This window comes from Monodon monoceros, unplaced genomic scaffold, assembly GCF_005190385.1.
Source record: "Monodon monoceros isolate NGI ecotype Baffin Bay Population unplaced genomic scaffold, NGI_Narwhal_1 Super_Scaffold_22, whole genome shotgun sequence".
Classification (NCBI taxonomy): Eukaryota; Metazoa; Chordata; class Mammalia; order Artiodactyla; family Monodontidae; genus Monodon; species Monodon monoceros.
This window is the reverse complement of record NW_021703779.1, coordinates 112468000-112487100: the sequence shown is the minus strand read 5'-3', so window position 1 is coordinate 112487100 and position 19101 is coordinate 112468000. Positions and strand designations below refer to the sequence as shown.

General features: G+C 37.8%; 1 protein-coding gene across 4 annotated transcripts in view; it reads right to left on the bottom strand.

Moving 5' to 3' along the window:
• Window positions 1-14261: 14261 nt before the first annotated feature.
• Window positions 14262-19101, bottom strand: part of PHF6 (PHD finger protein 6) — a 52556-nt gene continuing 47716 nt past the window's right edge. For 2 of the 4 annotated variants that reach the window (XM_029240807.1, XM_029240810.1), the window contains 2 exons: window positions 17745-17874; window positions 14277-17416 (listed from right to left, as the gene is read on the bottom strand). In XM_029240807.1, the coding sequence (XP_029096640.1) occupies window positions 17745-17874 (130 nt within the window). In that variant the 3' untranslated portion in view covers window positions 14277-17416. Of the gene's footprint in view, window positions 17875-19101 lie in introns of all 4 variants that reach the window. The other 2 variants (XM_029240808.1, XM_029240809.1) reach the window with 2 other exon arrangements.

Sequence of the window (19101 nt, the reverse complement as noted above, 5' to 3'; positions counted from 1 at the left end):
ATCAGTGAACACCCAGCACACTGTCCTTGAGAGGGAGCTGTTAGTTACATTGTATTTGGAAAAACTTAGGAAAAGGGAGAAGAGTTATCACTGGTTGTTGTTTAGGTTTAACTCTCTGTTAAAGTGAGAATTTGGTTCTCTGTACATGCATCTCACAAGCTAGTAGATGAGACCAAGGCAGAAGCTGGAATTAAAAAGTGGTGATGCAACAGACCCATCCTGGCTTATTTCAATTCAACTATTAATACACTTCGTGGGAAAATGAAAAATCTGGGACAAATGCTAAAATGGACAAGATGCCGGGATAACACATAAACTGGGAATGTTTTGGGCGAACTGGAACGTATATACCTACAATGTATATACCTACAATGGTACAGGGCCAGCTGGGGGATGCTTTCCAATGCTGCTGATGGCAGCTCTTCAACTGAAGTCCCCCAATTTCTGAGAGTTTTCTCCCTCTCCAGTTCACTTTGGCCACCTGCCTAATGTTAAGCATGCTTCAGATCCATGGGAGACCTCCAATTCCACGGTCTATCACCCTGTTCTCGGCTTCCCTTACATCCCTGACTTCCCAGTTCAGTTTGCATCCCACATGAACCACTCTCTCACCACTGCCAGAAGTCCTTTGTGCCCTTCTAATTCTGCTCTGCCACAATGGCAAAGCCACACCCTGGCTCAACCCACAGCCTGTTTTGTCTACCCGTTAGGCTGTGGAGGGCTGTAGGAGAAAACCCCGCAACCATGGGGGTTGGTTCCTCTACAGATTCACGGTCTCAAACCTCAACTGGGCCCTAAACACCCCTCCACAATCCTTCACAAGTGCTTGGTCAGCTCCCCGTCTTGTTCCCCTCAGTAATGCTCTTAACATTCATCCCTATTCAACCCCATCAAATTCACTCTAGAATGAAGACTCAACCCATTAACTTATGAAGAGAGGGAAGGAATCAGGCCTGAATCACATCAGTTCCTTCCACCCACATCTACACTGCTTCTTCCCCTTTATCCTCCAGGCCCAGAGGTGATGAGTCTCTCCATATTTGCTCTATCTACTTTCTCACTTCCCATCTCCTCTCAACAAACTTTCATTGTCTTCTGCATCCACCGTTGGACTGAAACAGCTTTGACAAAGAACACCATTGACTGCTATCTTGCCAAATCCGATGGGCACTATCTTTGGCCTTGTATAACTGTCCTTCACATTGCATTTGATACTGTTTATCACTTTGTTCTCTGCCATCTCTTTGGCTTCTGGAACACCACCTTCCTGATTCTCCTGCTGCCCTATTTCTTCTTGCTTTCTCTCTCAAAGTTTCCAGTATACCCTTCCCCAGTGTTAACATCCAATACAACCACACCCAGTACAATGATCAAAATCAGGAAACTCACATTGCTACAACAGTGTTAACTAATCTAGAACCCTTATTTAAATTTCACCAATTGTCTCGTTACTATCCCTTTCCTGGACCACGCTGAATCCAGGAATGCATGCTGCATATCCTTAAGTCTCCATCATTCTGGAACAGTTCCTCACTCTTTGTGATCTTGACTTTTATTTTTAATTGGAGTATAGTTGCTTTACAATGTTGTGTTAGTTTCTACTGTACAGCAAAGTGAATCAACTATACATATACATATATCCCCTCTTTTTTGGATTTCTTTCCCCTTTGGGTCACCGCAGACCATTGAGTAGAGTTCCCTGTGCTATACAGTAGATTCTCATTAGTTATCTATTTTATACATAGTATCAATAGTGTATATATGATCTTGACAATTTTGAAGGGCACTGGTGAGTTATTATTCTGTACAATTTCCCTCAATTTGGGTTTGTCCAATGGTACGGCCTCATTAAATTTCAGGCATTCCATTTTGGGTCAGAAATACAGCAGCTGTGATGGTGTGTCCTTCACAGTGCTTCGTATTTGGAGGCATATGCTACCAATCTGTCCCATTACTGATGTTCATTTGGATCACTCAGTTAAGGCAGTGTCTGCCAGGTTTCTTCACTATAAAGATACTATTTTCCCCTTTGTAACTAATAAAGGTTATGAGGAATGATACTAAGACTATGTAAATATTGTTCCTCATCAAACTTTCACCAATTTTAGCATCCACTGATGATTCTTGCCTGAAGTAATTATTACTGGGGTGTATGTCAAATGTTGACTTTCCTATTAACATCATTCCTTCTTAGTTTATTAGCTGAAATGCTATTATAATGGAGAGCGTTCCCTTCTCCCCAGTCATTATTTATTAAATTATTTATATCATCATGGACTCACGGGTTCCAATTTTATCTTATAGGTAATGATCCATTAATAGCATTACTTTGTTGCCCGAATTGCCCAAGATTTGGCTGTTGGGAGTCCCTCTATGTTGGCTCCTGTGTCTTGATATTTCCCCTGAGCACTTTTTTTTTTTTTTTTTTTTTTTTGCCGCGCCATGCGGCATGCGGGATCCTTAGTTCCCCCAACCAGGGGATCAAACCCGTGCCCCCTGCATTGGGAGCACGGAGGCTTAACCACTGGACTGCCAGGGAAGTCCTGGGCACTTTCTTAATTTCTGGCACCGCATGATATTCTAGGCTCATCTTGTACTTTCCCTGCCCTAGCCTTGGGATCAGCCATTTCCCCCAAAAGCCCTGGTTCCTTTCATTGGAGAGTGGCATTAGAAAACAAGCTCTGGGCACTAGGTTGTAATTTAAATCATGATGATAAAAACCAAGAGTCTTATAATAAGCTTTTAAAGAGTAATTTATATTTATTTGTTTGTTTGTTTTGGCCATGCCACGTGGCTCGCAGGGTCTTAGTTCCCCGACCTGTGATTGAATCCAGGCCCTCGGCAGTGAAAGCGTGGAGTCCTAACCACTGGACCTCCAGGGAAGTCCCAAGAGTAATTATATTTTAACAACTACGGTTTAAAATGTAATGCCATCTATCAGTATTTAGTATGTGTATGTATACTTAAATCTGTATATTGAAATACGTACATTTTGAGGTATGTTAAATTCTTTTTTGAAAAGAGAACCTTATATAAAATAGAATTCGTAGCTCACAAAAATAAAAAGGACTACACATTGAGTATACAGTTTGTTCTCAAGGTGAGTCAATAAAAGAATTACTTTAAAAAAATATTTATTTATTTGGCTGCACCAGGTCTTTAGTTGTGGCATGTGGGATCTAGTTCCCTGACCAGGGATCGAACCCAGGCCCCCTGCATTGGGAGCGTGGAGTCTTAACCACTGGACCACCAGGAAAGTCCCAAAAATTACTTTCTAAATGAAGGCAGAGTTGTTGCCTCACCCAACATAAATCTGTACTCTTAAAAGGCCTACCTTCATGCTTATGTGCTGCATTTGAGTGTTTCTGCTATAGACAATTGTAGAAAAATCAGCAAATAAGACAGAAAGAATAATAAAGGGTTCCTTACTTCTAGAGAAGTTAAAATCCCTAAGGTTATGTTACCTGCTATTGTGGCTTTCAGAAAGCACTGTTGCTCCGGTTAGTAATACAGCTAAGGCTGTGGCTTCTTGGGGTTCTCAGGTTATCTGTATGCTGACATGACATCTCTTTCTAATGTTGCTCTTTTCCAGGACCGGGCCCAAAATTCAGAATACTAAAATGGACAGGGTATTTTACACCAAACCATCTTTAGCACCCTCCTAGGTGGCTGCTAGCACCAAAGGCTTACTCCCTCATCTGCTGACCCGTGGTATCAGGATGGAGGGGTGTGTGTTAGAAATAATTAGGTATAATAGATATGCTTCATATATTTTTTAATGAGCTCAACAGTAAACTGTCTTATATAGTTCAGGCTTCCAACACAGGGAAAGTTTTAAGTCAAAGACAGAAGCTCAGGTTACTTTAGGTTAATTTTGTATAGGCCAAATACTACTATAGGAAATTGTGTACCTTTTCAAGCTGGGTAGTAACAAGGTGACAGATAAATTGACTTCTAAAGAAGATTTTATGGCTGAGTTTAAAATAGCTCTGTTGTTTGAAAGTGATTATATAGCACACACTGTACTGGGACAGATTTTAACACCCTGAAGGTTTATCAAGGCCTTCTCTGTTCATAATATGTTTTTGCCTCAGGGTTATCATACACTAAGTTAATAAAAAGTTACAAGTAGGTCCATTCACTTGCGTACAATTCTCTAATAAGGCATTCCATTTTCCTCCATTCTGATACTTTTGGTTACTCTAAAAAATGAAACAGAACCATTCCATCTTTCAGCACTTGGTTTCTGCTCTCCCTTCACACTTACTTAAAGGGCCCTGCTATAAATTCGATAGAGCTGTGCCATCTGATAGAGCAGCCACTAACCACATGTGGCTATTTAAATCTAAGTTTAAGTGAATTAAAATTAAATAAAGTAAAACATTTGGTTCCTCAGTCCTACTTAGCCACATTTCAAATGTTCAGCAGCCAGACACAGAACATTTCTACCACTGTAGAAAATTCTGTAGGACAGCTCTGGGCTAGAGAGAGTCTTCTGGAAGGAATGGTAAAGAACAGTCTCAGAGCCTCGGGAGGAAGGAAGCAGGCTTTTCAGTGTAAGCTGATACTGCTACCAGGTGCATAAAACTGACAGACTGTTCCAGTGCACCTAAGACTCAGGATTCCCAGGACTATTCTGGTGCAGAGGCAGATGACTTCACAAAAGTAGACGACTACTCCAAGTGGAAATCGAAACAGGACTGAGTAAAACTGATGAGAAATCTAGTTGCGGTTGTCTTAGAATCTTATCAGAATTGCTTTTAATGCTCTATTTTCCGACAGGCATAGACAAAGGCCCCATTCTTTCTTTTCTGCTCCACTTCTAACCCTCAGTTTAGCAGGCTGTGTCAATGCCCTTGGAATGAACACATCTGCTTAAAAATTCACTATCAGTGGACTTGCAACTGAAACTTAAATTCCTAAAAGAAAAGCATAACTCTTTCCCTGACTGATACGTTATTTCAATTCTCTGATTTGTGGAGGGGGCGCTCTTAAAGAAAAACTCACAAGGGAGGAATCGAAGCAGGAGAGGGAGAGAGGTGAGCAAGGACACAGAGCCCTGGACTGGCCCGCTGCAGCAGTCCTGCCTTCAGGCCCGGGGGACAAGGATTTTGTATCCTGGAATCATTGGCTACCTTGGAAGAGGGTGAGTGTAGCCTCCCAGGCTCCCAGCAGGCAAGGGCAAGAAACCAGAGGTCCCAGGTGTAAGGTGCACTCGAAGCTAATGTGGGATGGGGGCACAGCTGGCAAGGGACCTGGCCAGGGCACCAACAGCAACTACCACATCTGGAGGAAAGAGTATAAACTGTATTTGGATCAGGTGGCCTAGAGAGGAGCCCTCTCCTTTCCCATGCAGGAATCAGGGAATCGGGAATCAGGGTGATTCGCAACCTTTTCTACTGAAGTACACCCAAAATAGGGGAAATTGGTCTTTTGAGCTGTTTTCACCCTTTAGCTGGTCCACAGGCTATGCGAAATAACTACCAGTGGAAATGACGAATCATGGGATTTTCTTTGGAAACACCTTCCTAATACAGGAAACTAGTTTAAAGGAATAGTATCAGCATGGATAAAAAATAATGCTAATAATGACTTTGTTACTACATAATTAAGACTATGCCTAATTTCCACCATTCATTAGAAATTTAAAAAGCAATTGACTAGGCAACAAATTCATTGTTGCCTAATCAACTGCTTTTTAAATAACTCATTTTCACTGGCAGCTATTTCATAGTAATTTGCTTAGCTGAATCCAGGTAAAACTCTGCAATTTACATGAATATATAAAACTGTTTCTACTCAACTTTGTGTGTGGACTTTTAAAGGCATGCTATCCGACAAATGTTTGTAATAATTATTTAGCAATTGTATTTTATCTGTATTATTTTGATCGTATATCCTAATATTCTTAAGTGTGTTTGGAGAGTTTAAATTAGCATTAAACTAGATTAATAAGCGTCTGATTTTATACACTCTACCAGAATTGCCTGTAATATATACCTGTATAACATATAATATAGAGATAATTATATATAAAGTGAATTATGACCTTTAAGATGATTTCAAACAAAACCTCAAGAACTTCTGTTTGCTTCTCCCTCCTCAAATCTGTGAAAATTTAGATGAGAATAACAAACACTTAGCACTTACCACTGGAGAAACTTAAACACTGGAGGGGTTCAATAATAGTACTGTGGTTGTTATTTCTTAAAAGTCTTTGTTTTTTAGAGAAATATATATATATATTTCTGTGGGAGAGGAATAGGTAGGGGTATATATGAAACAAGATTGGAAGTTAGTTAATAATTGTTGAAACTGGCTAATGTGTTCACAGTAAAAACTTTCTGCAGGGCATTTAGTAATATGAATTAATGGACTTTAAAAAATGTGCACAGAACTTTGACTTGGGAATTTGTTTAGAAATTTATCTTAAGGAGATAATCAGACAAGGGCAGAAAGCTATATGTTTAAGAATGTTCATCTCAGCATTATTTTTAAATATTTGTTACTTTGTATCCTATAAGAAAAAAAGAAATGTTACTTCAACAAAATGAAAAAGGAATCTAAGATAGATGAAGAAATGAGATACAAAGCATAACAGTGGCAGCTGAAGGGTGAAAACAGCTCAAAAGACCAATTTCCTCTATTTTGGGTGTACTTCAGTAGAAAAGGTTGGGAATCACCCTGATTCCCGATTCCCTGATTCCTGCATGGGAAAGGAGAGGGCTCCTCTCTAGGCCACCTGATCCGAATACAGTTTATACTCTTTCCTCCAGATGTGGTTCCCTAGTGAAATATCCTGATGGCTCACCAAGGCTTACTCCTATTTCCTTCTTCAGGCTCCCTTAACAAGAGCTGCTGTTTCTGCTGGTGTGTTTAACTTAAAAAAAAAAAATTCAAAATTACAGATAAGTTACAAGAATAATACAAAGAACTCCTGTATATCCTTCACCAAGATTTACCAACTTGTGACATTTTACCCTATTTGCTTTATGTCTTTTTATACATACACATACATACACACACACACACATTATTTTTTTGAACCAGTTAAAATGCAGACATGACACACCTTTACTCCTAAGCATTTCAGTATGTATTTTCTAAGAACAAGGATATTCTTATATAACAACAATGATCACAAACAGGAAATTAACATTGATACAGTATCATCTAATATTCAGTCCATATTTACATTTAGTTAAAAGTCCCCAAAATGTCCTTCATAGCACGAATTCTTTTTCTGAACCAGGATCCAACTCAGGATCGCACGTAACTTTTAGTTGTCATGTCTCTTTGGTCACATTTAACTTGGAACAGTTCCTCTGCCTTTGTTTTTCAAGACGTTGACTTTTTTGAAGAGTATGGGCCAGCTGTTCTGTAGAACATTCTTCAATCTGGAGTTCTCTGCTGTTTCTTCATGATTAGATCAGCACTGTTTGCACTAGCAAAATAATGGCCACAAAAAAACCTGCAAACAACTTAACTGTCTGATGATAGGGAAATGGTTAAATAAGCTGTGATACAGCCACAAAATGTACTACTATGCAACCAGTAAGAATGATAGACTGTATTTACTGACCTGTGAAGAAATTTCCAATTTTTAAATGAAAATAGCAGAATACAACTCAGTAGGTATAATATGAGCCCATTTTATATGATTACATATATGCATAGAAACATTGAAGATTTTACAAAAAATATAATGGTGACCTATGGTCCACAACATTATGAGGGATTAAAAAATTTTTTTTAGTTATCTGTATTTTCTAATTTAGGTACGATGAGCGTCAGGTCATCTGTGAATAGTGAAAATATTTTTTTAAAACTTTAAAAAGTAATGGGATAGCTTCACTTTTATATCTGAAGGATCACTGTGTGGAAAGGGAATAGCTATTACTTTTCTGTACTGTTATCTACCATGAATCAGCTGATTTCACTTAAAATAACTTTATCTTATTTGCTCTTTAAGACAACCCAGTGGTTTAAGGGATATATATATATATATATATATATATATATATATAAATAACAAGGATACTATTTTGACAGATGGGGTGGGGCTGAGGCTGAGAGAAGGGGAGGTTACCTTGCTCAGTTACCACTTACTAGTGGTAAAACTAGGACTCAAACCCAGGTCTTCAGACCATAAAGCTCTTAATTTATCCACCTCCCTCTGCTCCTGTGTGGCCCCTTTTCAGGTGTCTGCTGCCTGATTCTATCTGCATAACAGGCTTAGAATTTTTACAGTTCCCCAGCTTTTGTCTCACCATTGTACCTCTGGTGATTTTCATAGGTTTTATAAGTAGGCAAATACCTTAACTTTGATTTTTTTCTACTAAACAAGAATTATATATGTGTATCTATGAACATAAATGCATTTTGCTTTCTGATGTGCTTCAAGCTTTGAGTTGCCTTTACCACGTGGCATTTTTCACAAGCAAGTTGGCTAATCAACTTCATTACCTCTTGATACCCATGGCCTCAACATCTTCCTTCTCTCAACTTTCCCTTCTACCCTTTTACCTCCCAGGTGCCTACAGTTCACCCCACTCTGTATGTGTAGGTCCTTTGCCAAGGAAAGACCAGATTGTGATTTTGCATAGGTACCTATTAAATCTCTGCTAGTGGGGAGGGGCTAGGTAGACAGTCCATGTACAGTCCCAGCCACTGGAAGGCCCTTTCAATCTTGCTCCTGTCACCTTATGAGTTACTCTTATCTTTGGGTCATCTGCAAAAGCAGGCTGGCAGAGAACCATATGATGGTGCTTGGACTGTCAGGGACATTAAACACAGTCAAGAAGTCAAGTAAGGTAAGAACTCAAAAGCGCCCGCCGGCTTTAGCAACAGTCACTGGTGAACTTTGCTCGAGTGGTTTTAATGTAGTTGAGAGAAATGGAGACGTGTAGACAGAAGCGAGTACAGTGAGCTAAGGAATGGATAATAAAGATATGTAAGTGGAGACATCAAGTGGGGACTTGACTTTCAAGAAAATTATATGAGAAGAGGAAAGAAATAGGGTAAAACTAGAAGGGAGCACAGGACAAGGGACGGTGGATTAGGGGACGGATATCTTCAGTCTGGGTTCCCTCCTTTAATCCTCACAGGTCTATGCATGGAGTAGTATTTTCACCTGCATTTAAAAGATGAGATAATGGAGGTACAGAGAGAGTCAGCAACCTAGTCAAGGTTACATGGGATCTGAGCCAAGGCCACCAAAATCTAGAGTCCATACGTAAGTAAAAAGGATTACAGACTGATACGGAGAATTTGAGACTAAACACCAAAATTTTGGTGGCATCAGTCTGCATTGTGATGTCCTCTAGCAGGTCATCTTCCCCAGATGTAAGACTGGGGTGAACTCTAGGCAGAGGGGAGACAAAAAGGTGGAAGAGAATTACAAGAAGTGGGAAGTTGAGGCCAGTGGTGTCAAAGGGTAATGGAGGTGATTAACCATCTTATCCAAACTGAGTAGTTAAGGAAGCAAGACCAAAAACTGCCCAATAAAGAAAACGAAGGAACTAAGAGTCTGGTGAACACGGGCACAGAGTGGAAGAAGTTAGGAATCTTGGCAAAAAGTTAAAAAGAAAAACATACAAACAAAACCCAGTAGAATCCAAACTAGTTTATCAGCAGTAAGAATAGAGAGGATGGATCCAAAAGACAGAATGACAGATTCTAAGGAAGTAGATGTGGAAATCAAAGTAGATGAACTGTAGCACTATCAGGACAACTTGGTTTGAGACTCATGCTTGAGTAGCCAGCAGATTGAGTAAAAATGTCCAGGAGAATAGCACAGAGTCTCATTTGAGACTCAGCATGGAGCTTCAGCGGGTGGAGCAGACTGTGGGTAGGGACTGGAACTCATCAGCAGAACACACAGGTGACAGCTGGAGCAGTAGACTGTGGTGACAAGCGAGAACAGTACAAGAGGGCAAAGACCAGGACACCATGGAACACTTAGATCAGGGTAGGAAAAAGAGTCAGGAAAGGACTGGTCTCGAAGGGGTGGTATAGATCATGGAAATTAAGGTAAGAGAGTTTCCAGGAGGGCATCAAAGGAAAAAAAAGAATAAAGATATGAATGTTCTAAATGTTTTGTGTCAATCTTTCTAGGAAGTGGCCTACAAATAGTTGGCTGCATTTCCAAGTTTCATGGAATGGAGTGACCTCAGTTATTAAATGCAGTAAAGGCTACCTAAATCTCCTACCTTGCCTCTTTCCCAGGGAGAAAGAAAACCTGTCAAGTCTTTTCCCTAAGCGACATACATTTTCCTTAACCCCTCTTCCTGTACCCCCACCCCCAGCATACTGGATAGCTGCCCTAGGCTGTTTGGGCACATGGGATGAGCTGAAATGCTTAAGAACAGCTCTTCTAAGGGAGGTCCGGAAAGACTGTTGTATTTGAGGATAATGCCAAAATTCCAGCTCTCTGATCTGCAAACTTTCAGACACTGCTTACCTTTTGTGCTTGCTCTCTGACCAAGAACATATGAGACCAGGGTCCAAGAATTATTGCTTCCTGGTAATACTAAATCAATACTAAATATAGAACATAAGCCTATTGGGCTTAAGGGTCAGGAACATTTGAAAATAAGCCTTTGTGTTAAGTTGTATGGCTAACCTCTGAAGTGAAAGTAACACGAGTCTCCATGATTGCTGCAGTTCAAAGTTACAGAAAGAACTCTCTAGTGTAGTCATCCTGTTTTGTCACCCCTCCTTAAAGACTTAATTATTTTATAAGCATATAAAAAAAAGGGGGGGAAGGAAACATGACCAAAGGTCAGGTTATTGGTAAAATACTTAAAAATTACTTTTGTAATATTATATATCTGACTTAAATCTTTTTAAGTAAAATAGTTGTTTGGCTAATGTCATAAATACCCAGTTAGCACAAAATGTGATTTTGAGAATTAGAAAAAAACTAACGGCATCATACGGCATCAATTCATCCTGACTACATTCAATTTATTCTTTATTTAGGAACTTTCTTGATAACCAAATATTCATGTTATTTTTACTCTTACTTCTTACTTTATCTTCAGACATGCAGGTAACTAACTGTTGCTTGAAATTCTTAAATGAAAAAAACAATTTTCTAGCAAATAAGCTAAAAGCATGATATAAATATCAAGTCAATTTTTCTAGTTAGTCTTAGATTTTATTCATACAAGGACAAAACAACTAGTTGAAAAGGTCAAGTGATTCTATCTTATTTTTACATAATTGACCAGTTGTTGGAGTCATGATTTGGGGAGTAAGAACCATCACGACAGATAAAGGTCATAGGAATTCTTCAACAAAACAGTACACCACCCCTTCAAGTACACTAAACTGAGCCATATTCGACCCTGGACACAAAGAGAAGCAGATCCATCTGGCAACAATGAACAGCTACGAGCAAGCTGTTACTTTTCAGAAAGCAGAAGGAAGGAAAATGATTCACCAATTACTACTGTTAATAATACATACAAAACAAAACCTTTTGACTTAATCTTTTCACAAATGAAATATAGTGTCCAGTTTCCCGAAGATAATTCTTATTCCACTTTGAGATATAGTCTATCTGGTCTTTACAGCAAAATCAAAACCCCATAGAATTTTCTGTAGAGCATGTATGGTTTTATTTTATTTTTTAAAAAAGGTACCACACCTCTTTTCATAAAAAAGCACTTCTTTGGAGTAGCAGAGCAAGGAAGCTTAATCCCTACAGGTGGACTTTTAAATTGGTACCAATTTTCTGGATGACAATTTTTATCAAAACTCTAAATGTACATGCCCTTTACTTAGCAGTTCCACTTCTGGAAATTTAGCCTAAGAAATTACTTGCTTAAGGACATGAAGATGCACGTGAGACTGGACAGAACCATACCCTACAATGCCATGGAGCCGCTAAACGGCATGTGAGAAATCTAGTTGTGCTGACACCTTGTGATGTTGTTCAAGTGAAAAAGACAAGGTGCAGAACTGTAGGTACAGCATGAGCCTATTTATGCTAAAAAAAAAGCACGTCTAAGTTATATCTGTACACAGGCATTTGGCAGAATACACATCAAATACTGGGGAGTAGGCTTGTGGAACGGGGGGGGATTCTCACATTTTGCTTGATATATCTTATATTTTAATTTTGTACAATGACTACATATTTTTTTAATTGAGGTAAAGTTCACATAACATAAAATTCACCTTTTTTTTTTGGCCGTGCCGTGTGGCATGCAGTGGAAGCGCAGAGCCTTAACCACTGGACCACCAGGCAATTCCCTAAAATTCACCCTTTTAAAGCATATAATTTGTGGTTTTTAGTATAGTCACAAAGTTATATAACCATCACCACTATCTAATTTTCCTCACCCCCAAAAGAAATTCCATGCCAGTTACTCTCATCCTCCCCTCCCCCCAGCTCCTGGCACCCACTAAACTGCATTCTGTCTCTTATGAATCTGCCTCTTCTGGACATTTCATATAAATGGAATCCTACAATATGTGACACTTTGTGCTGCCTTCTTAGCCCCTTCTTAGCTAGCTTCATCCTGGCTGTAGCATGTATCAGTACTTCATTTCTTTTTATGGGTATATATACGACTTTTATACATAAAAAAATCTGGTGGTGGGGTGGTGGTGGTGGGATGAATTGGGAAATTGGGATTGACATGTATACATTAATATGTATAAAATAGATAACTAATGAGAACCTGCTGTATAAAAAATAAAATAAAATTCAAAAAAATCTGTAAATAGCTGTGATTTTAAAGCTACTCAAACAGAAAAACCTTACCCTTTTGTACAAATGACTTTGTAGAAACTCAACAGTCTAAATCCAATGTCCACATTAAAGTACAGTTTATTCTATCTCCCTGCTCCTAACACTCCCTTGAATATCTACTCTCTCAGGTTCCATTTAAAAGGTTGCCCTTCATTCACACAGCAGATCTAGTTAGCTCTTTGCCCAGCTGTACCTTCCCTATCTCCCCACTGCTACCCTCACCCCCAACATAAAAACACATTTATAGCCTATAGAGGTATAGGCAAAGGTAGAATTTGGATGTTTATGGATCTGCTATCTTTTGACAAAGACCCAGGTCTGGTTGACTAACTTCAGTACACTGACCACACGGAGAACACGTCTGCTACAGTTAACAAGGTAAAATACTATCATTACCTTTCATCGTAACTGGTATTTTATAGCTTTCATCTTCTGAAGAAAAATCAAGAATGCACCTTTGCCTTGTCCTTAATGTCCCAGTTACCTCATTATCTGAACAAGGCAAAATTATGTAACACTGGTTGATACATAAAGCAGCACTGTCTCAGGGACTGGGATTTTCCCTTAAAAACATGGACTGGCCATTTGCTGGCCATAGAATTTTCGTAGGAAATTCTAGCATGTTTATGCTTTGGAATGATCATCAGCAATTGCTGATGACTGCAGCTGAAAAAAGAAAACAAACAAAAAACACCCCAACCCCAAAGCCCAGCTGTCAACAGTTTCAATTAGGTAAAGAAAACCACATAATTCTCTTTATAATTTTATGGGGTAATTAAAATGAAACTAAGTAATGGATTTTCAACACACACACACAGACACACACACACTTGCCAAGCATGTGTGTAGCAGTTGCAATAAAGCACACTCTCCTATAGTTCCAGCATTAATCAGAACCTCTTACTTGATTTCTTTTTCCTTTTGAGTAGGAATGCAGGAACGCAGGTTAGGAATTGTATGTATGGAATGAGCAAATTCTACCAATTAAAACTTTGATTTCTGCCCTGGATAGGACCATCTCAATACATGGGCACTACTGCTAGAAGTAAGCTGTCCAGAGTAAAGGGAGTACATTTAAATCTTTAAGGTGGAATCCCTTTATGACAAGGATATTCATCCTGCACCCTTATTAGCAAGCAGATAAATTGTACTACGAGTTTTGGTTTATTTTTAAAATCACATTCTAACTAGGTCCCAGAGGACCCGATTTAAGTTGTAGGTATCTTTATCATGGAATGATAAAAGAACCAAGATGTAATGCAGTTCTATCATACTTTTGAAAGATTGCTGATTCTCTCCCTGATAAAGCCTTATGTGTGAAACTTTGAACTAAACTCAAATTCACATTTTTCTCTCTCATACTTGTTTAACGACAAATTTATTAAACAAACTAGGTATTTCACCTTGAAATAAAAGCAAGACTAAAAGGAACACAGTACTATTGCTGTTACAAATAAGCTTCATCATACCCTTGCACAAAAAAGACATAAATACGAACATGAAAGTCATAACTCATTTATTGAATGAATAGTATATGCAAGAATACCAATAAAAGGAAACTAATACTACAAACTACAATTCTGAAAATAAAGCCAATATAACAGGAACAAAATATACATAACATGAGAGGAATGTTTGATTTTGACCCATAATGCATTCCTTATCTTTACAATTAACCTAAATGTCTGTTAGAACAAAACTGTATACCTTGGTCTAACTTTAGTGCTTTTTAAAAAAGCAACAACATTCTAGAACACTTTTCTTTTGCTTTGAGATATTTGAGTCACACATTTGTTCAAGTACATAGATTCTGATTCAACAGTAGATCTACATATCTTGTTATTCTCTTAATATCTTGAGTAGCATGTACTCCTGAGCAAGTACTATCTGAAATTCTAAAATGGATGATCCTTGAAATAAAATGTATTTCAGTTGTGGGTATTTAATAAACTGAGATGAAAGTAAAACTCACCCCTCCCATCCCCCCCTCCCCCCAGGAACAAAGAGCTCTTATTAAAGTATAGAAACTCAAGTCTATCTTTCTACTCTAAAGAACATTTCTTACTAACATTTCTGGTAAGGCAATAAATGCTCCAGAATAATCTTCAATATACGCTTGCAAAGATTACACTGTTTAATATCGATAACGAAAACAAAACAAAAAAGGGAAAAAAAAAGGAGAAAAGAAAAGACGCTTCAAAATTTCAAGCTAAAATACGCATAAAAGACAGTCATGGCAGTATTTTTTGAAATGATGTAAATGTTATATACTTATCAAATAATGTCATGCTTATTAAAACTACAGTTAAGGACTTAGGAGATGAACGGTAAATACACTGCTGAGGTCCATTTTTCTAAATAGTCATACCACGATGTAATTACTACCCAGAAGATGATGATGCTACTTGGGAACATAAGTACTGTACAATTTTTACATTGTAAGGCACTTTTACTCAGCATGTGACGAAAACATGGATAGAGAATCAAAATATTGGAGGTTTACAACCAAAGGTGATTTTTCATGTGACTTCAATTTACATTTCAATTTTTAATGAAAGACTATTTAGCCAATCACACCACAGTGAGAAAAATAGGTAGCCAGCCACTTATCTAGCCAACCAAATGGTAAAGTGCTATTCTGGTTGCTAGTGGCAGAGAAAGGGTTGAAGAAACCCATACAAAGTCATACAGTTTATTACATAACAAATCCATTAACTGACAGCTATTGTATTTGAAGTCCATTACATGATTATTGACTGGCCATTATTACCCCCGGCACCTTCCATTTTTCCTAAAAACATCATTACAGTAGTTGTCCAAAAATGAAGGTGCTCTATTATTCCATGGGTAAGTCTATGGCACACAATGTAAAAATGATCTAGACACAGTGATTCAAAGATTTAAAATAATGGGTTTCAAGCTGCTGTAGGGAAATAAAGTACAGATCCTTTGGGAAAAGTCACATAGCTTGGTAAACAAACATCTAGATCTGTCGTTGCACTTCAAGTCATGGTGAATTTTGAAAATTCATCACATACACACACAAAAAATCCAATGGTATATTTAGAGCAAAAGGAGAAAAACATATAGGGCAATCCACTACTAAAGCTAGTTTCCTTCTAAGAATAATAAAAGATGGTTAAAATAAAGCAATCATCAAGTCCCTTGATTTAAGTAAATGTGTGAATACACACTTGACAAATGTGACTTTAAGGGACTAGCAGTTAAAAAAAATCAGTCATTAAGCACAGTGTAATTTTCCACCTGTTACATTTTTAAAATGCTTTTCCATAAGCTGCAGAATATCTCAATGTACACTCAAGTTAACATGTTATTTCTTGTTGGCTAATTTGCTTTAATGTGGTAGGTTAACTAATAATTCAGAAATCAGAATCCCTACCCTTGATATTGAGGTGCTATGGTAATATTCGGCAGAACACAACTAAAATTTTTTGGTTTTGCCATAAAGAAATATATAAATGTGCTTCAGCAGGTAAGTGGAAGAAAATATCACTAGCTAGAAATGCCAGTGTGAAAATCCTTTCTAAAAAGCTGGGTTCTCAGGCTTTGAGGAACAATTCAGATGATCAATAAAACAACACTGAACCCTACCAGAAGAAAAATAGGACACAGAATCCTATTTTATAGATAAGCAAAGCAATGAATGAAAACATTAAAAATATTAAATAAAGTTTCTAAAATAGTGGTCACAAAATTAAAAATAAATACTGCTTTATGCAAAGACTGTTTTTTTTTTTTTACTTCTACAGCACATGAGATCTCCTTACATACTTTGGGCCAATATATGAAGTGTTCCACAACAACACGGCACTTGAGAGGAACGGGTTTCAGACATGGTGGCTAAAGTCCTTAGTAAGTGGTAACCCTTTAAAGGTTAAAGAGGCTTAATTTGCTGTTGCCAAATGTTAGTTTAAACTTGAAAGGATCCAATCATTTTGCTAGAAGCTCTTTGTATGACATGAAAAGAGAAGAGGGTTACTGTCAAGAGAATTTTGCCGTAAGCACTGGAGCTCAGAGCTTATAATCAATCACCAGTTGCCTGAGTCCATGCTGGTCAGTGAGAACAACTTTAACAGGAACCAAATGAAAAGCTTTAGCACACTTCTTGGAAGAGATTTTTAGCATGTGCTGTCGAAGCCAAGAGAAAAAGAAGGTTCTCTTCATTTCTCGCCTCCATTACTTGAGTGCGGAAAAAAAAATCATAAATTCCCATGTGCTGCCACCAGAGGCGTGTTTGCACTGTAAAGTGAAATTTGCTTATGCTTTCCCTTGAGTATGAATCCACTAAACAAACTTAGACACTCTAAACAGTAGAACTTTGTTCAGTCCAGAAATATAGCTTACTTCATTTCAATGTCTGCTTTAACTGTTGACACTATACACAGGGTTAATAGTGTTTCAATTGCTTCCCAGAAACTGCAAACTACAGCTACGTAATATCAACATGTCAAACTCTGCCATCTAGTGAAGGCTCATAAAACAAACAAGATGTTTTTAGGCAGTTCAATGAAGGATCTAAGAGTTGGGCAGTAAAAAGTTACAAACCCTTTTTGATTTTAGAAAACAGTGAAAAAAGAATAGTAGTTATGGATGTCTTATTCATTCCCAGTTTTCTAACTCTGTCCCATGAACCTGTTTAAAAGATGATAAAAAAATGTAAAATATGATGCTTGAGGGGAACACAATAATATAATGTTATTGAGGAGCAAGAATATCTTATTGGTCTGACATTACAACTACATTTATTGATAAAGTGGATAGCTTGTGTTTATTATTACAAAATCAGCTAGTTAAAAGAAAAAAACTATGCAAGCCTACACACCCTCAGCATTCTAGTAACATGCTTAACTAAACATAATAGCATTAAAAAAAATCATACTGCACATTATTACCTCAATACGTATTTATCAGTGTGTATACTGTATCCTGACAACAGAGCCAATATAATTAACTTTCATACCTAGTTTCCATTAAGTTGCTGCTGAGTTAGTTGTTGCTGATCAATTTCTACTTTTCCCCGGCTTTTACTCTCTCGTTCCTCATCTTCTTCATCTCTCTCATCATTTCCACTATGATTTTTACAATATAGTCTACAATGATGAAAGATAAAAATCTCAAAATGTTTTGTCATTGTTGATGAGAATATATTTATGTCATTAGTGGATGAGGTCCATGCCCATTTAAAATCTGAGTTTCCTCATCCACACTAAAAAAACACCCCACAATTAGCTATAGGTCCATTTCTGTCTAAAAGATAGAAAGGAAAGCACTCTATTAATGAAATAATAAAAGTTCGTCTGAAATAAAACCACATATGTCCAAATATAAAGCAATTCCTCACTTTGCCCAATGAGATTAAAAAAAGTCCTTGGCCAACATGAAAATATCAACTTTTAGGTATATATATGAAATAATGAAATTCTATAATGTTTCATATACATAATTTCAAAGCACATTTTAGGAAATAATATAAATTGTATATATGCTGCTGCTTTCTGCTCACATTTCATGAAACAATTTTACTCAAACTCCTCAAGTACCTTTTCATCATTAGTGTCCTGGCCTTTACTAGAACACCTTTATGAGTCACCTAACAGTTTTCCAGGTACTGCCTTTAGCTCTGTTTCTCATGATGTAGACTGGCTCCTTTAATTTCTTTTTTTTCCCATGACACTGACCTTCTGGGAAGAGTCAGACCATATGCCTCGTCAACTACACCACATTTTGGATTTATCTAACTGTGGTAATGTTTTTGTTTTGGTTTGGTTTTTAAGAGTCTTTTTTTACAGTTTTTTTTTTCATTTTTTGGCCGCTCTGCACAGCTTGTGGGATCTTAGTTCCCTGACCAGGGACTGAACCCAGGCCACGGCAGCGGAAGCGCCGAGTCCTAACCACTGGACCGCCAGGGAAGTCCCTGTGGTAATGTTTTATTTGGTTTTCTCTCACCCTTTATTTCCTGTAAACTAGAAACAAGGTCTAAGGGCTTGGTTAAGTTTAGGTTCAACTTTCCTTTGTTAGTCCAGGATACTTTGTAGGTAATCCTGCATACCTCAGGATGCATGTAATTTCAGAATGTCCTGCTATGAGTGTGCTGTTTTCACTTGCTTAAGGTGGTAGAAACGGCCAGATTTCTCTATCGTAAGGGTAAGTATTCCCTCTTTGAAATTAACAAACCATCTCTGGAGGGATACTTTGACATCATGCTGTTCCGACAACCTTTTACTTGGGTATATACACTATATACTTGAAATTCATTGTTTTTAATGAAAATGGCAATGCAGGTGATTTTGAACAAAGGTTTAGGCCACTTTACTGTA